At 34.8% G+C, this 18,908-nt stretch overlaps 3 protein-coding genes across 4 annotated transcripts; 1 reads left to right on the top strand and 2 right to left on the bottom strand.

Annotated features, from left to right (window-relative positions):
• Positions 1-3,836: 3,836 nt before the first annotated feature.
• LOC118046700 (rab GTPase-activating protein 22) lies at positions 3,837-8,071 on the top strand. Of its 2 annotated transcripts, none has more exons than XM_035055690.2 (5): positions 3,837-4,244; positions 5,158-5,293; positions 5,375-5,424; positions 6,205-6,258; positions 6,431-8,071. In XM_035055690.2, the coding sequence occupies exons 1-5, from the start codon at positions 4,075-4,077 to the stop codon at positions 7,668-7,670; spliced, it is 1,650 nt and encodes a 549-aa protein (XP_034911581.1). In that variant the 5' UTR covers positions 3,837-4,074; the 3' UTR covers positions 7,671-8,071. The 2 variants fall into 2 exon arrangements, with proteins under 2 accessions (XP_034911581.1, XP_034911580.1); XM_035055689.2 differs by having other exon boundaries at positions 4,101-4,495.
• Positions 8,072-8,318: 247 nt separating this feature from the next.
• Positions 8,319-10,492, bottom strand: LOC118046701 (cytochrome b5). Its single transcript, XM_035055691.2, has 4 exons — positions 10,333-10,492; positions 10,015-10,112; positions 8,981-9,047; positions 8,319-8,807 (listed from the first exon to the last, which is right to left on the bottom strand). The coding sequence occupies exons 2-4, from the start codon at positions 10,096-10,098 to the stop codon at positions 8,554-8,556; spliced, it is 405 nt and encodes a 134-aa protein (XP_034911582.1). The 5' UTR covers positions 10,099-10,112; positions 10,333-10,492; the 3' UTR covers positions 8,319-8,553.
• Positions 10,493-14,684: 4,192 nt separating this feature from the next.
• LOC118046705 (metal-nicotianamine transporter YSL3) lies at positions 14,685-18,654 on the bottom strand. The gene is made up of 8 exons (XM_035055696.2): positions 17,980-18,654; positions 17,463-17,839; positions 17,191-17,363; positions 16,890-16,987; positions 16,661-16,795; positions 16,374-16,563; positions 16,147-16,261; positions 14,685-15,849 (listed from the first exon to the last, which is right to left on the bottom strand). Exons 2-8 carry the CDS (start codon positions 17,824-17,826, stop codon positions 14,927-14,929), a joined length of 1,998 nt encoding a protein of 665 aa, XP_034911587.1. The 5' UTR covers positions 17,827-17,839; positions 17,980-18,654; the 3' UTR covers positions 14,685-14,926.
• Between the last annotated feature and the right edge of the window lie 254 nt (positions 18,655-18,908).

Below are 18,908 nucleotides of genomic sequence, written 5' to 3'. Positions count from 1 at the left end.
GAAAAAATCAAACTAAATTAAACTAAATCAAATCAAGAAAAATACACTAAAAACTAAAGTCCCATTAAATTAAAATTTGTCAGGGACATCCTAACTAAAAAGTCCATGAATTAAAATGGATTTATTTATATTTTTTTAAAAATAAAATCAAACTAACTAATCTGTTTGGTTTGGTTTTTTAATTTGATTCAAATTTTAAAAAAAAAAATTAATTTGGTTAAATTTTTGTATCTAAAGATTCTAAACTGAATCATTTGAATCAATATTCTGCTCCTACTTCCCAACATTTCGACCATCACGGCTAGTATTTTACTCTTTGGAATTTCCACTCTAGTTCCTCGTGGTTCAATCTCAAAGACTATTTGTATTGCGCAGTAGAGGGGATATTTGAGATAAAATGTTTCTTATTTAAAATATATTAAAAATAATATTTTTTATTATTTTTTAAAACTCACTTCTAATTTAACACATTAAATGTTCAAAAATAATATTGACTATATCTTAAGACCTCTTCTAAAAACTTAAATTTTTGGGTTGAATTGGTTTTTTTAACATAGCATTAGAGCTTTGATAACAAAATGATCACGAGTTCGAATCTCACAATCCCTATTTATTTGATAAAAATTAAATATAAAATAATATCAATCTATGTAAATTTCAAATAAAAGAAGCTTTCACTTAAAATGATGAGTTAAACAATAATATAAATCATTATATTAAAATCTCACTTAACAACTTAAGTTATTAGGTTAAGTTGGTTTTTTGACATAATATTATATTCTTGATTATCAATTGATCATGAATTCAAATCTTACTATCCCCGTTTATTTGACAAAAATCAAGCACAAAAGTGGTGTGAATTTATATAAAGTTTCAAGTCTAAAGTTTTTTATTTAAAGATATTTAAAATGATTATTTGACATTAAAATATTTAAAAAATTAAAAATAATAATAATAATTTAAAGCAAAATAAAAAATATATGTATTAAAAACTTTAAGAGAGCCAAACACCCTAGAAGCCAAGCCTTGAGGATTTGTGTGAAACTTTAGCTGCAACTAGAAACACCTCCCTCACAATTTTCAGCACAAAAATGTGGTTCCTCTACAGAACTTTTGACTGAGCACAAGATGCTAGCCGAAGAAAAAAGCAAGCACTCTTCTCTTTTCCTCTTTTCCTTTTTTCCATGTTCGAGGGGAGGGGGGCTGCAAAGCAAGCACTTTACTTAACGGATTCTTACATATCCAAGGGAAAATCCACTACCAAGACATAATCATGATCATTGTCGCCTAATCAAATCCATTTTGACTGTATTTGACCTCTTTTCCTTCTCCATTGAAAAGGGTCTCCAAGCGTTAATGATCATGTTAATTAGTTGACCTAGCGGGAGAAAGGAGCAAATTGCTGTGCGGGCGTGCCTTAGTCCTTGATGGTAATTAGTGATGGGGTTGAATCTCTTAATTACGTCTTAACCCGCACTCATCCTCATCATTGACTTGCTCATTTAATAATAAATTAACAAATCAATCAAGCTTTAACTTGAATCTCAAGCTCAAACAACACCATTGAAGAAGGTGCTCAAGTGGAAAATACCTTCTTTCTTTTTCTATGAGCAGGTGGAAGTGTGGAGCACAAACCAAGTGAAACGTTGCATTAACTTTGCCGATGCATTAATGGCGAGGGAGCTATATACTAGTGAAGTCGCCGGAATTTAAGGTTTTGCCAAACATTTCAGGCTAGCTAGAAGACACAACCTGACACGACTGATCCAACAAATTAGGGCTAGCCTGGATGATATTAGTAGAAAATCTAAAACTTTGTTTTTTCCAAGATGATTTGTTTTTTTTTTTTATAAATAAAAACAATTTCTAATTCTCCGTGTGGGGCGGGGCTTTCTTTTTTTCTTCTTCGTTTGAACTTTTATTTGGCTTTGAGCCATTGGAATATTGGGTTTATCTTTTTCCACTCCTTGAACTCCCGCTTAAAATCCGATGAGGACCCCGGTGGACTAGAAATCAGCCGCAAAGGGAACAGCAGAAGCGGAAATCCAGGGTGGGCGGCCGGTGCTGGAAGTCATTGTGGGAGGAGGATTTTGTGAACCTATATTGACGGCAACTGAGATAATTTCCGAGCAGCAACTGGGTGGGATGGAGGAGGAAGCATCCTACGACTGGGAAGAAAAGTCAAGGCTTTATGCGTGGCAGAAATGTTGACTAGTTCTAATTAATTAGAACTATCTTGTATTATCTTTATTAGTCATTTTCCAGCGAGTAAAATACTTCTTAGGATATGATAAAAATCTATATAAATGGCCAACGGCCTATGAAACCTCTATTCAAGCTATAAAAACATAAACATCAAACACCTTTCAAACAAATTTTTTAATAACCAGTTTGAAAATTCAAGCCAATTCGTGTTTTTTTAAAAAATTAATTATTTTATTAAAAATTAATTTTTTATATATTTTTTGAATAATTTTGATGTATTAATTTTAAAAATAATTTTTTAAAAATAAAAAAAACATTTTAATATAAAAAAAAAACAATCAAAAAATATACTTTCAAATAAACTTTAAACCTATTTTTCCAACACACCAATCAAAGTTAATAAATCAATTCAATAGTTTATAGATTCGGTCTTTCATTTAAAGTGGATTTGAAATTAAACAAGTAGGAATATTCCAAAGGATAAAACCAGGAAAAATATCCAAAAGGATCAAAACAATATGTTAGGTGGTTAATTACAGTCCTAATCACCAATATTCCTCCTAATCTCGTAAACAAATTTGTGATTACACTACTGGTCAATAGTTAAATTTGGAAAGGAATAAAACCCTATAGCATCAGTAGGTCGGTGGTAAATATAACAAGATAAGATTATTAATAAACCATACACTAAAAAAAAAAGATTTGGTTTAGGCCTGATAACAAAATAATAACAATAATAAAAATAATGAGAGCACTAATTTATAAACAATCAAATTAAATTATCAAATGTATAGATATAAAAATGGGAATGAGGTCCCCCCTTTGTAGAGAAGACCAAGATATTCTTCAGCTTAAATAAATTAGGTATGTTTGGTTTTATGTTTTAAAAATATTTTTAAATTTATTAATTTATTTTTAATTTTTTTAAATTAGTTTTTTTTAATATTTTTAGATTATTTTGATATATTAATATCAAAATTAATTTAAAAAATATATATTATTTTGAAAACATTTTCAAATTAAAATTATTTTAAAAAGCAATTAAAACTACTCTTTTAAACATGTTTTGGAGACTTGTAACTTGATTTGAGGTATATCAATGTTATTAAACTCAATTTTAATAATAATTCAATCAATGGTTATTTTTGGATTGATGAATTATATGTATTATAACATATGTATATTTTGTTATATAAGAAGTAAAAATAAAAAAAATAAATTATAGAAGGTGAAGATAATAAGCTATAACTTTGTTGAACCGAATAAATTCAAAAATCAATTCTTTATAAGGGCATTTCCGTAAAATTAAAGAAAAAAATAACAAGTTAGAAATTAAACAAGTATTTGTTTTTTTTGTTACAATATACTTTTTTAAATTACTTTTTAGCAATAAAAAAATATTAAGTTAATATTTTTAATATAATAATATTAAAAACAAAAAAACAAAAAGGTCTATGATAAGTTTTGTCAAATATTTATCTGTATTTTTAATTGAAAAATATTTATTGTATCGTCTTGCGAAACACATTTATGTATAAATCAAAAACAAATAAGGGCTAATTGATAAGTTTTGTCAAACTATAGTGACTGAGTTGTCTAATTAATTCTTCCTTTTAATCCCCATCTCTTCTCCCTCTCTTTCTCCACAGACAGACTCCACAGGCAGACAGACAAAACAAAGCAACTCTCCCTCTCTCTCTCTAACAAGCAGCCGTAAAAGTTGAAATCCCAAGAATACCCATAAAACCAACCAAATTTCCACTCTGTTAAGCCACTCCGTTTTCAAAAACTCACAAACACAGATCAAAGCAGCAGCAGCAGCAAGGTCAATTCGGTAACTTCATAGATCCCCGTGCTGTTTCCTTCTCGATGTTTATAACCAGCAATAGCATTCCAGGCGGCGGAATCCAGCTCTCCGACGGCGGCGGCGGATTCTGGTCTGAACTTTTGGTCGCAACGCCGCCGTCGATCACGACCGTCGCTTTCACTGCCCTAGCCGGAACCGCGTTGTTTGCCGCCCTACTCTACACCACCAGTAGGTAATAAAACTAGAAGAACCAAAAACAAACCTATTTTTTTCCAAAATATTTAAGAGAAAGTGTGAAATTATAAAGTAGATGAAAACTCTAAAACGAAGTCCAACGTCGCCGTCTTCGTCAAATTCATCTTCTCCTCCGTCGTCGTCGTCGTCAAGTTTGTCGTCTTCGTCGTGGATTCATTTGCGTTCGGTTCTCTTTATTGTTAATTCCTCCTCACCGGCTTATTGTTCCTCCTCTTCCTCTTCTGATCGGTGAGTTCTCTCTCTGAAAAATACTCTCTTTCACTCTTCCTTGGTGATTCTAGTGATTTTGCTTTCTATCTCTGCTTTGTCCAGATCCGATCTTGAAGAAATAGTAGCTGTAGATCGTGTCTTCAGTCTCTACTACTACTTCTTACCCCACTTGTTCTTATCTCTTCATTTTTTTCTTAGTTTTTGCGTTCTTAGATGGAATTTGCGTGGCTTTGGCTTGGTCAATTTAGGGTTTCTATTTAAAAAAATGGGTTGATTTTGTTATTTTTATGGATTTTTTTTTTAGTTTTTTTAATCACTTTTGATATGGATTGCTGTTTATTTAATGCGTAACTTGGTTTATCGTAACAATGGTGCGGATTTTCGAGTGGAAAATTGAATGTTTGTATGCTTTTGCATTACATTTTTGCAAGCTACCACATCTGTCGCAAAAATCTAATTTATTTGGATTAGAGATGAGTGCTATTACAAAATCTTTTTCTATCTTTTTCTTGTTTGATGGGTATTTAAAGAAACTACCAAAAAGTGAGCTGCTTGATAGTGCCCTTTCGCTTTCAATGGAGTATTTTTATTCAGACATTTAACTTTCCTTGTTGGATTGTTTGTAGTCGTGTTGATTTTGTTTTTGTTGGAATTTGATCATTGTTGTTCTTTTATTGCAGGGGTCGACTGAAGTCACCATGGTCTCGAAGGAAAAGAAAACATGCCCTTACACCTAGGCAATGGAAAAGCTTGTTTACATCAGACGGGAAACCCAGAGATGGCGGGGTTAAGTTTTTGAAAAAAGTTCGAAGTGGAGTGAGTAATCATTGTGATTGCAATTTGTGTTTTGCTATGTTTGTTTGATGGGAATATTTATCTCTTATGTTTCTCTTGTAGGGTATTGATCCATGTATTAGAGCAGAGGTCTGGCCATTCCTCCTTGGAGTGTAAGTATATTGAACCTTGTTATATCTTTATTTATGTCTTTTTCTGCTGCCGCTTTCTCATCTCATAGGATAGACCCTGTATGTGTTCTTCTGAACTTCAGGGTCCAAATTTAGGAGCTTTTGGTCTTTGGCTTACCAGGGAAAGGATTTCAATCATCTTTCCCTCCCTTAAATCCAGAGACTGGGAATCAGTGTTCAAATTTGTAAAATGACATGCTCCTGCATTTTACATTACAATCCATGCGTGCTGATTCCTGTTCATCCACTGAATTCTGATCAATGATTAATGCATCGTCCATTGTGGTCCTGAAACCTTTTTACCAATGTTAATATGGCCCTTCAGTCCAACATTGTTTGGTGTCGTATGTCACTTTGACAAGAGACGAGTGAGAATTCCACAGAAGTACCGCAATTGAAACAAGGAGAAATAGAAGGACCACAGTAGAGGATATGGTAGTTGAGAGACCTTTTTCCTGAATTGGGAAGTAGTTGGGTGAACAGTACAACATTTCAACTGTAAAGTTTCTGCTTTCTTACAGTGTCTTCTTTTCCTATTTATTTATTTTTGTGTCTCTGTTTGAAACCATTGAGCTGGACATGCAATTCATTAGTTTGTCAATGTCGTCAAGCCCTCTTTCTCAATGCATTTGCTCCTTGTTTTTCTTTCTAGAGCCTTGACCTTGATTCTCTTTTAAAGAGTCTTGTACTAGGCAATGCTTTATACTGTCATGATGTTCCTACATTGCCAACATGATGAGCGGTCTTGTTTTCTGTTTACAGATATGACTTGAATAGTTCCACAGAAGAAAGAGAGATCATCAGAACCCAGAAAAGGTACCTTCTCCATCCTTAATTTATAGATTCCAACTTGGAGATTCAGACTACTTTTGAGTTTTTAATTACAGATAATTTGATTGTTGTTATTCGAGTCTCTAAATGTAAAGCCTTTCTGTCTTCCTTCAATTTCTATTCTCATGGTTCTTTTCTTTACAATCTTTGGCTGCAGAAAGGAATATGAGAAATTCCGCAGACAGTGCAGGCAATTTCTCAAACGCATCAATGAGTGCTCCAAAGGAACTAGTGAAACAAGCTGTATTGAGGATAGTGGAAGTCCCACTCAAGAGTCTGACTCTTCAAGTTATGAAGATGTGGTTAGTGCTAGGGAGTCTCTTTCAAGTGAGGAAAGGAGTCCAGATGTTGAGGACTCTGATGACCCCTCCAGTGCATTGTTGGAAGGTGATGATGTTTCAGGTCAAGCCACAAACACTGATGCCTCTGCACTAAACACCGAGTCTTCTGACTCAGACTCTTCTGAAGACCCTGAAGTCATTCAGGCTTCCTACTCATCTGAGGGCAGGGAAGAGAATGATCCTGATGTGCCTTTGAAAGAGAACATCTCTCCCTCTAGGACTGATCTCCATCCAAACCAATGCTCTGGTGAAAATTTTGCCACGTGGCAGCGGATCATTCGTGTTGATGCAGTGCGAGCCAATTCTGAATGGATTCCGTATTCCCCATCGCAGGCAACAGTTTCAGAGTTAAGAGCATGCCGTGCTGCAGAGGCTGTTGGGTTGAAGGACTATGATCACCTGGAACCCTGCAGAGTTTTCCATGCTGCAAGACTAGTTGCTATTCTCGAAGCCTATGCAGTCTATGACCCTGAAATTGGGTATTGCCAGGGCATGAGTGATCTACTTTCCCCAATAATTGCAGTGGTCACAGAGGATCATGAAGCTTTCTGGTGTTTTGTAGGTTTCATGAGGAAGGCTAGGCATAATTTTAGGCTTGATGAAGTGGGGATCCGAAGGCAACTCAATATTGTTTCCAAGATTATAAAGTGCAAAGACTCCCACCTCTACAGGCACTTGGAGAAGCTCCAGGCTGAGGATTGCTTTTTTGTTTATAGGATGGTGGTTGTGCTGTTCAGGAGAGAATTGACATTTGAACAGACAATTTGCCTCTGGGAGGTGATGTGGGCAGATCAGGCAGCTATAAGAGCTGGTATTGGAAAGTCTGCATGGAGCAGGATAAGGCAGCGAGCACCACCAACAGAGGATTTATTGCTTTATGCTATTGCGGCTTCTGTGTTACAGAAAAGGAAATTAATCATAGAGAAATATAGCAGCACGGATGAGATCTTAAGGGAATGCAATAGCATGTCCGGGCAACTTGATGTATGGAAACTTCTCGACGACGCACATAATCTGGTGGTGAACCTTCATGACAAGATAGAGACACCCTTCTGATGACTGCTCATCGACCATTTTGTCGCCCATTTATATGCTTCAATTTTTTTTTCAAGGTCTTTGTTCTGTGGAGATATTTCCAGCCTTCCTGTGCTCTGCTCCAAACATACCCTAAGGAGGTTATCCATCTTCAGCAATGCTCCTAGCTGCTCACTTTCAAGTCTTAGTTGAAGTGGCAAGTGGCATGCTTGAAAAGATTTATTTAGCTTTATATGCGATTCACATGACCATTTTTTTTTTAATACAGAACACGATCTTCACAATCGTTGTCATATCGTATCAAGCAGGTGGGATCTGAATTTTTGATCAATGTTCCTTATTGAAAATGTTAATCATTCCCAAATTGTTTCCTCAACTAGGAGGGCATCTTCTAATGGTTCCAAAAGCAAATTCAACCCAAACCAGATGGTGCCATTGTCCCAAATAGTTCGAAAATGTTGCAATTTCGCTGTAGAAATTTATTCAGATATTGCAGAGATAGAAAATGTGAAATTTATTCAGATATTGCAGAGATCCAGTTGAGACTTTTACACAGCTTTTGAAAAGATTTTCACACCCATTGCAATGCCTTCGGTTTACAAGGTACCTCCTGATATAATGAAAACCAATATTTATCCCGTTGCGACAGAAAGAACAATGGAAAGAAAGTTTCAAAGGTGGAAAGCTCCTGTTTATCAACCAACAAAATCAGACATGTCCAGTCACCACTTACAAGTGACCAACTGTTCCAAATAAATACCAATGGGTTCAATTATGGACCCCTAGCTAACTTCGGCACAAACACAATGCAAGGGAGGAATAAAACAAAAGAGTGTTTTAAGAATTAAACTGATTGAATCCCATCTAACCCCTCAAAAGGGTAGATCCTGATAAATCATAGCCTCTACTCTTTCTTGGTGTAGGTTCGGACAGCAAGAGCCAAGCCCAAGATCAGGAGGGGCACGAGTAGCTGCAAGATCTTAATCAGAAACCCAGGCTTATCGTCTTTAGGGTTTGTTCCTCCCAAACCTGGTGCTACATAGAGGCGTTTTGTTGGGACTGTTGTTACATCTACCTCACCAATGACATACTTTTCCATCATCTCTCTAGCATCATCGCTGTGACCCACATCTTCAAAATCGTTTGTTGCATCTTTCCCTGTAAAATAAATGAGAGGAGTTCATGCAAGTAACTCGGAATAGGTGGTTGAATTTGGGTTTTTATACTGTTAAGTAACACACAGAATGAGTTCAAGAGGGCAGGCATGGTTCCTCTAAAAGCTCTTCGAGCTAAAATTTAAGAGGTTTTACAGAACAGGTATCAGAACCAACCTGTTGATGACAGCAAAACCTCATCGCCTCCGGGGTGATCATCCATGAACGAGGTGACATCATACACCTGAGTATAATGCTCAAAACTTCAACAAACAATTAAAATAAAAAGAAACAAAGAATCAAGTACAGATTCCATTGCAAACACACATTGGCGTTATTTTTCATATCAATGAAAAAGAGTAGTGCGGGCAGTTCACACCCTGCTGCAAAGAGTAACTACCATAACTCCAGTTTTCCATGCAAGAGATAAATTATCAGTGTATCACTAAGCAATCAGATATTGCACTGACAGATATTAAAAACAAGGTGAATGACCATGTGTATTATGTACGGGCGTTACTCTTCCAAAATCATCATAGAAGACCTATCAAAGTGATTTTGCCAAATATAATGCATGTTAGCTTCTCAAGGCCTTCCTCTTTACCCCTTCCATAAGGGAATTATTCTGTTACACACTTCACAAATAAATATGGGATCCAAGGTTTATACAAACCATGCGATGAGCGCGCACTGGAGCATTGCTTTGGTATGTTTAAGATTGTGTTTGAGAGTGTGATGACGGTTGCTTTTCAAAATATTTTTCATTCTGGAATGCATCAAAAATAATATATTTTTATATTTTTTTCAAATTATTTTTGACAGACATAAAAACGACATTAAACATAAAAAAAAAATTCAAGAAATTTTTAGTTTCTTATTTTGACGAATCCAGGTAAAACCGCGCAGCCAAACATAGCCAGTAATTTTTCCTTCCACAGAAGAGGCGGCACTTGGTTCATAAAGCATAATAAAGGTACAGACTTTGCAATTATAAGCATAAAAATAAACTTTCAACTCTTTAATCATGCAAAAGAAACGATAGCAATGGTAAAGATTTAATTTTCAATTAAGAAAAAAATCCAAAGAGGCAAAACAAAAGGTCAAAGTTCCCATCTTGCAATCTCACACAAAATTTTCTCAGCAACCAAACAGAATTTCCCTTCTTAATCTCAAAAGGTACAAAAAATGAAACTTTGAGAAGGAGATCTGACCTTGCCAGAGATAATAAGCCAGCAATCCTTGGTTTTGTTGTGCTTGGAAATCTCATCAAATAAGTAAACCTTTGAAGAAGCCATATCTTTCACAAATACTGATCACAAAACCACAAAAAGCATTCAAAACCCACAAATATCTACAACCAAAACCCTTCAGATTTCCACAAAAAATAAAGATCCACATAAAAAAGGTAAAAAAAGAAGAAGACCCTTATTAATCACAGAAACCCATCACAAAAACAACAAAAGATCATCAAAACAGGCGATTAAGATTATGGCTAAAAAAAAAGACCATCAGGAATCTATGTTGCTTACATGAAAGATGTCTTGTAAGAAGCAGGAGGTTGCCTCTATCTCTTGGCTTTTGACAAAAGTTTATGGAGCTCTAATAACCTTGGATTATGCTTTATAGTATTTTACAAAACTCGAGAGAGTGGCAGCTGGCAAGACGACGAATCATGGTTTGGTGGACTCTCCTATTTTAGATGCCGTATTTAGAGATTGTACACTGTATTGGAAAAAACAAAGAAGCATAATTAGGATATGATTAATTTATTAATTCGATGAATTCAGTAAGAAAATATTTCCATCTTAATTTGCAACAAAATTAGAAAAATTACAAATGCTGTGAATATTTGCGTGTGTCGGCCACTCAAGATTTGATTGCTGCGGCCAACAAGTTGTTGGCTCAGTGGTTGTTGAGACAACTCCTTTTCCTTTAAATTTTGATTCGAGTCCCAGTAAAAATAAGGCTGAAGAGTTTATTCCTTTCCTGTTTTTATTGGGTCCTTTTTATGCGGTATGTTTGTCACCCCCGCGGTGCCTTACTAATTTACTGAGCTTGCAGGATGTTCAGTGGGCCGTGGAATTAGTCGTAGTACACGCAAGCTGACCCAGACATCCACGTTAATAAAAAAATAAAAGATTTGATTGCTACGTTCATACACATGAGATATGATAATTTATGCTGCATAGTCCAATATTCAATGAATTTAATTAAAGTTTTTTATTTTTAATTTTAGACTTATAAATTAAAAAATATATTTTTCTTTATAAATCGTTGGAGGGGAAAATTAGATTTGAGTTGGTATGTAAATTAGTTTGAAAATACCATGATATAAAAAATAATGGTAGAAAAGATTTTGTATTATACAATCGAACCTCTATAAATTAATATTTTTGGGGTTATAAAAATCTGTTGATTAATTGAGATATATCTCGGGATGATATAAAAATATTGTTTAAGAACAGATCCCTCGTCTTTGCTTAGGGTCAAAACTCAGAGTAGACTAAACCATTAATTAAATAAAAATTAAGAATTTATAAGTTTTTGTTTAGATATAGTTTAAATTTATGTTTTTAGATTATTTTGATATATTAATATTAAAAATAATAAAAATATTATTATGATGAATTTTAATAAAAAAAAATACTTTAAAAAATATATAATAAATTTGGATTTTTTGAAATTTGTAGAATCCAATGATAATGCCAAATTCACAGATCTAGTGGCATGAAACTCGTGCAAATATGGCAGTAAATCCCTCCCCCTTGCCTATAAATAATAATAATTTAAACAAACACTTTAATCTTTCTTGGATATTTGATGTTAGGTAGAGTGAAAGCAATATATTTTTAAATAAATTAAAACATTAATTAGAATTATTTTTTTCCCCTAATTTTGTAATCCGATCATAAAACATGCATAGACAATAAATTCATATCACGTGATGAGGAAACAACTAAAAACAGAATGATATCTAACATACAGTTATTGTAATTTTTTTTTATATCACGTCTTGTGACGAAAGACGCCAATGTGTTGTTTGGTATTGCAAGGTGGAAAGGTTGTTGTATATAATTTGGTGTATGTTTGTGTTGCACCAAAAAAAATTCAACACAAGGATTTCTTGCACTTATAAATCATACCAATTCATTGCAATCAACAAACATTATGACCACGTGATTATAATTTTAAGAGTAACAAAAAAAAAAAAAAACATTTTCACTTACCCTAACTTTTTTTTTTTTTTTTTTTTTTGGATTCGAGGAAACTCCACCCTCCGGAAAGCGCACTTTGTGGGCCCAGATAAGCAAGTAAAACCCCGGCTGTCCCAGGCTCTTACAAGAAGTGTACACCCTGACTCGAACTCAAGACCTGCTGTGCATAGTTTTGAAACCCAGCTTGACAGGTCGATCTTGGACTGGAATTGGACTAGATTGAAAGAAAAATTAAGGAATGAAAAATTTTATGTGACCTGATTGATCCGATGATCCGGTTAAAAATCTGGTTGCAATCCGTTGATTTTTATTATAATTTTTTACTAAAACGATATCAAAACTTGATCACCCAGACCTTAGACTAGGCCAGCTACCAGGCCGGGTTTGAAAACTTTGCTAACTTGTCTCCAAAGGTTGATATATTCTAAAGTATTAAGTTCTAGCTGTGTTAATATTTAATTTAATAAGATATATCGTTTTAAAAAAATATTTTAATTTAAGTAACATAGATATTTTTATCAACAATAAAGTTATATGTATTTTTTGCATTCTCAAAACTTTTGTTGAGACTAATTTTATACGAATTAATTACCCAAATTATATATTTTGTATAATTTTTCTTAAACCTACTTCTGTATTGTCAAGATTTTTCTCAGGTCTAATTTTATCTAGTTAATTAAGATTTATTAAGGAGTTTTGAGTAAAAAAACAAATTAATGGGGGCAGGGGATAAAGAAGGCTGTGGGCCTCACGGTGAGAAAAGCATATCAACAAGTTAACAGGCTATGGAACCTGTGGCTGCCATGAAACAATTGATAATTTCCAAGTTGCATCTACAAACTCCCTCAGCTCACAGCACTGTTACTTGTGATTATTTTTTAAAATATTTTTTATTTTAAAATATATTAAAATATTTTTTTTATTTTTTAAAATTGACACGTCAAAACAATTTAAAACATATAAAAATTTAATTTTTAGCACAAAAATAATTTTGAATTTTTTATAAACACTAGTTGATCCATGTTTTCAAACACTTCTTAACCAAATTCATTGACTATTTATTTGTTTTTATATTTTTAAAATTTTAAAATTTTTATTTTATTTAAAATTAATATTTTTTAATATTTTAAAATTATTTAAATATTAAAAATAAAATAATATTATTTTAATATATTTCCATACCTTTGGACTCAATTGGTAGCCAGTGCCGTGGACAATGTACCACACAGCTTGACCTCATGATATGATATGGGCAGCCGCTTACCATGCAGGATTGTCCATTATATTAATCAATTCTTTTCAATGGCTTTGAATGAAGGCTGAAGAGATTTTTTTAAATTATAATGCATAGTTCTATAAACTCCATCAGATCTGATTTGGTGTGTTAATTTAAACCTTTACTTAAAAATTCATTTAATTTGATTAAATTAGAGTCAGATTTGTCCATCTCAACTTTTATTTTTATTTTTATTTTGTGTCAGAAATTATATTACTTGGAGGTTTTATTTTTTCAAAACAAATTCATTTTAATTAAAAACTCTGAAATATTGTGTTGAGATCTATTTGAAAAATATTTTATTTCTATCTATTTTTTTTTATTAACATGGATGTCCAGATCAGTTTACGGGTACCTTAACTAATTTCACGGACCTCAAAGTTAACAATTATATAAACCTTTAATAGTTCTGAGACTTGTGAGACTCGAGCTAATAATTTTTAAAGAACAAACTTAAAACCTGACTAGTTGAGCTACATCTCTAGAATTTATTTCTATCTATATTAAATTAAAAAGTTATAATTGTTTACCCAAACATCAAGTTTGACTTTTGCATTGAATAATTTTTTATTTTTATTTATTTATTATTTCCCTTTTTTATTTATTAATATTTAAGTATTTCTTGGTTTGATAAATCTTGAAATGCTGAAATTTAAAGTGAAGAGATATCACACTATCATGAATGATAAAAGCCACCATCTAAATTCAGCCTCATGTCAAAGTCTTGGCATGAATTTATTAATTTTTAATGTCCATTCTCATCTATTCTGCTACATATTTTCCTATTCTCTAATGCCCCTTTCCCCCCTCGAATAGATTTGTCATGCAATGAAAGTGAAGTCTACTATCTTTGTATCACATCACAAACCAAAAGTCTAACCCTATTTTTTCATGAAAATAGGTTTTTTTTTCCGGCAATAAATATTTTCTCCAATCAATTTTTACATGTTTATTTTTTATGGTGTATCGACAAGATCTTTAAATAGATATTTTTAGCTCATTCTTGTTTATTTTTGCGGTGCACTGACAAGATCTTTAAATAGATAATTTTAGCTTATTCCTTACCATCTTGGTATTTGAAAGTATTTAAAGGTTTGATAAAAATTATTTTTTAAAATGTTTTCTATTTAAAAATATATTAAAATAATATATTTTTATTTTTTAAAATTTATTTAACACCATCATATTAAAACAAACTTTTAATGTCAAACAGGTAGGAAATTGCATATGTTCTCCATTCGGCAAAGATGAACATGACCAATCTTGCTGCTCATTTGTCTCACCTCCTGCTGTACATGTTTCCAGTCCTGTCAGGTGCCACCAACCCCAGAAAAGTTGTGGATCTGAGCGAAGAACAGGGCATAAATGATAAAACCCTGGCAAAAACAGAAGCTGAAAAATAAGTGATGCTTCAAATGGGACACTGTTTCGAGAGAGCTGAACATTCGTGTCAGCTCAGGTAACTCTATTAGAGCTAAACTGTTTATATTATGCTATTTGACTACAGGATTATTATTACTCTACAGAGCAGCTTAGCTATAAAATTTGCTCTCCTGTTGTTAAAATTGGAAACGTCTCCAACATAGCCATACTTGTCTGATTCTGCAACCAAAACTGCATGTTTGATTGGTTTTAGTTGGTTGCTAGGAAGTTCATGCAGATCGGTGGACGGATTTTGGCTAGAGCAAGGATTGATGAAGGAAGAATCCATAGCCCGTCTCCACAGATCAAACCAGAGGCCACAGCAGGAACCATCAAGCTTGCCTTCCCGCTGTTCAGCTTGTGCCAAGCAAACACAACCAAACTCCCCACACACATATCAATGGCGAAGTAGGCTCCAACGAGGAAAGGCACTGCCATGGCCATTGGAAGAGGAACATATTTTCCAATATTGTTGGGAGAAAGATCTCTCGACAAGTTGGCCAGTATAGCGAAGCCAAAAAACCCGTAACAAAGCTGCAAGCAGTGCTGGGGAAGGGCAGAGAAGCCTTCAACACCAAGAATTGCCATGTTTCTGTAGATAATGGCATAGGGAGCTTTGTATTCACCATCGGGGTTTCCGACATCAAAAGCCTTGTAGAAGAGGAAGAATGTGACTGGAGCTACAACACAGCCTATGACAGTCCCAATGGCCTGGCTAAGAAGCATTGATCTAGGAGAAGTGAGAGTGAGATGACCAGTCTTGAAATCATGCATCAAGTCAGAAGAGATGGAAACAATGGATTTAATCAGACCACAGCCCACCAGTCCTGCAACGACACCGTTGTTTTTACCTGCCAAGGCTGCGAGTAAAAAGAGGGCCACCTTTCCATAATTGTAAGCCATGTTCATGTCAGTTAGACCAGCCCCGTAAGCATTGCAGAAGCTAAGAGAGGGAGCCAGAATGTAGGCGACAACTACATAGTACCACTTTAGCTCCGGAAACATGAGAGGGATGGCGATGATGGCAATGATGGAGAAGGATATGTACCCTAAACATGCTACCCAAAGAGGGATGCCCTCTCTTAAGAAGATTTCATTTCTTTGAAGATCATCACGAGCTTGATTTTTGTCTTCTGCAATTGCAAGTGGAAAACGATATTAATGAAGTTTCTATGATGAACTCAACGTTATCAAAACAGGGCTTATCAACATTAGCATGTCACTGGTTGCAGCACATCAAATTACAGAATACAAGAGCATTCCGAATATCTCCAAGAAATTAGAAATGAAAACTCCTGAAGTCTCTCTCTGGTCAGGTCAACGGAGGTCTTTTTAGATATAGTATGGGGGAGCTGTAACCGGAAAGGGAAGGTTTAGCTATCAATATGCTGGACATAAGTAACATGATTAACAAAATAACATCAACTCACCTGTTTTGATTTTGTTAGCTTTTGCTCTGGCACGCATACTCCTCGCAGTGAAATAGAGTATCTTGAGAAAATTGTAGAGGCCGTCTCCTAGGATCAGAGAAATAGAAATGAAAACCTGCAACAAAAATGAATTTCTTTAAGACTTATTTCAGCAAAAACCTCTAGCACCGAGGAACGCATGGGGGAATCTACTGTCGAAATTGAGCTAAAATTTCTTAATTGCAGACCTTGTAGCCATTTAGACTCTTCATACTACTTTCTGGTAAAGTTGAAGGGAACCACTCTCCTTTAAGCCCACCTATCAACGGCCACATTAATCCCCACGAAAGCACTGCTCCGAGAAGCAAAGACAAATTCACAAGATGGGAACAGATCATTCCCGCACCGATATAAGTCATGCTGAAATCGAAGTAAAACCTGCCAAATTCAATTTCTCTAATCAATTATGATGGAAGAATCAATCACAAGCAGGCCCTCAACATTTGGAAAAAAAAAAAAAAAGCCAAGCACTCACGAGTTTTTCCAAGCTTTCAACCCAAATGCAGGGAACTGAGAAAATCCACATTTTTCTCCACCAGAATAGAACCACTGAAAGAAAGCCCACAGGAAACTTAATGAAAAGAACTTCATGAACCCATGCACCTGTTTCCTGCAAGTTAATGGTTTTCTTTTTTGAGTTGTTTCGTACTCAACTTCTATCTAGTGCTAAATCAGCAAGAATCGGGAACAAGACTCATGCTTACCTAGCCATCTTGTCTCCTGTAGGCGTGTGGAACCCATTGATGAGAACTGCAGTTGCAGTTCCACTTGGATAACTCAATTTGTAATCTATTATCATGATCTGGGGCACCAAAAAATGCAAGTTCAGAGACCAATTCAAGCTTCATAAGTAACATACAGAAGAAGTCGAGATCACTGTCGATTAAGATTCAAATTAAGTTGAAAACTTGCATTCATCAATTCATGAAGAATTACCTCTAGAACACCAGCACTAATAAAACATAAACAACCGATTCATCAAGAAAATTGAAGAAAACATATTACCTTTCGCAGAGGAACTAGAGCAAGTAGCCCAACGAAGCTGCTTACAAAGAGGAAACCAGTCATCCAACCAATCCCAGGTTCCTTAGTGCTCCCAGGAGTGTTCCCCTCTATATCAACCCCAGCTTGCTCATATGTCTTCCTATTCAAACCCAGTAGATAAGATCCAAAACCACCTGCAATTCAATAAACAAATCACAATTCGGAACAAATATTAAAAAGATTAGCAAAACTTGTTCAAAACATAAACAACACATGAGATCAAAGTCTTAAACCTCCAACAGCAATGCTATAACAAGCAACAGCACAAGTTTGAACTATGGTATTCTCTTGTCGGGTAAAGGGAGCGGTTACAATTCCAGCCTTTGAGAGGAGCTTAGTCCATGTTCTGAGGAACACAAATGCAAGAAGAGCAGCAGAGACATTGAGATTTGGGACTAGACCAGTGGTGAGATTCAGCTTCATGACTATAACACTGTATATGATCCCAATTGCTATGCTAGCAACAATTCCCCTAACTGTAATCTGTTTAGTCCATGGAGCAATCCTCTTGATATCCTCTGGCTCATCTCTAACTTCTTCCATGCCCTCTCCCCCAACCCTCTCAATCTCTTTCATTTCTTCCATGTTCATATTCATCACAATCTTCTCACTAATACAATCAACAAACCAAACTCATCATCTTGAATCCAATAGAATGATTTATAGAAGCTAAACACACATCAAGAAAATCTGATAAGACTACAAAGAATAAAAAATTGAATAAAAACAAAACGTCATGAATTATATTACCTGATAAGCCGCCTCCTTTTTCTTGCTCCTCTTCTTCTTTCGACCACAGCTTCAAAAAGCACCCGAAGAATCCAACTTCCTCAGTCAACTACTAACAAGTCTCCATCAATCAATACAAGTAGATGCAAGAGCATATAGCTTCCTTCAGAAAGACAACAAAACATTCAAATCAACACATGGGCAAGGGCTAGCCTCTAAGTTGACTTAAGGAAACTCTCCAAGAAAAACAGACGACAGCAGACGAACTTGATTCGAGGCCTTCAAGAAAAGCCCAAAAACCATAAATATTGCTTCTTCCAAAGCAATAATCAAGAGCATTAAATATCACGCCAAGAGAACAAAAACCCAAGCTTCTTATATGGCAAAAAAACACAGCAATTGTTTTTCTTATTTATACTAAATTCAAGCACCACCAGCCCACCCACCAGCATTTTCTATGTACTGCAAAGAAGTACAAGGCAAGGCTGCGTTGTAGTACAACACTCATCAGAACTCCAACGATGGCTGCTATACATTTGAACAGATGTCAGGTTCTTAATTTTGATCCTCGTCTCGTTGACTTATCATTACCACTTTTCACTCTCTCTTCATCTTGTAGTACAGATATAGAGAGAAGAAAAGTGGGCAATCGTAAGCATAAAATTGCTTAAAGTGAAAAGCAAGAAATGGAACTGCTAACTGGCTTGAACTGGCTACTTCACTTGAAAGTGCCTTCCCTTTGGCCTTTACAGTCATAACATGTGTCTGGCAAGTTAAGAGTGCATTTTGGTCCCTCTACTCTTATTTCCCTTATTTTATCACCTTTTGTCTTCATATCACTCTCTTTATTATATTCTTTATTTTAGTCAACTGTAGCCTAGTAGTTAGCAACCTCAATCCCAACCTAACTTGTTTGGATTAGAACCCAAAGACTGCTTCGTTAAAGATTG

Source organism: Populus alba, chromosome 12 (assembly GCF_005239225.2).
Source record: "Populus alba chromosome 12, ASM523922v2, whole genome shotgun sequence".
Taxonomy (NCBI): domain Eukaryota; kingdom Viridiplantae; phylum Streptophyta; class Magnoliopsida; order Malpighiales; family Salicaceae; genus Populus; species Populus alba.
This window is presented reverse-complemented; position numbering and strand designations above follow the sequence as displayed.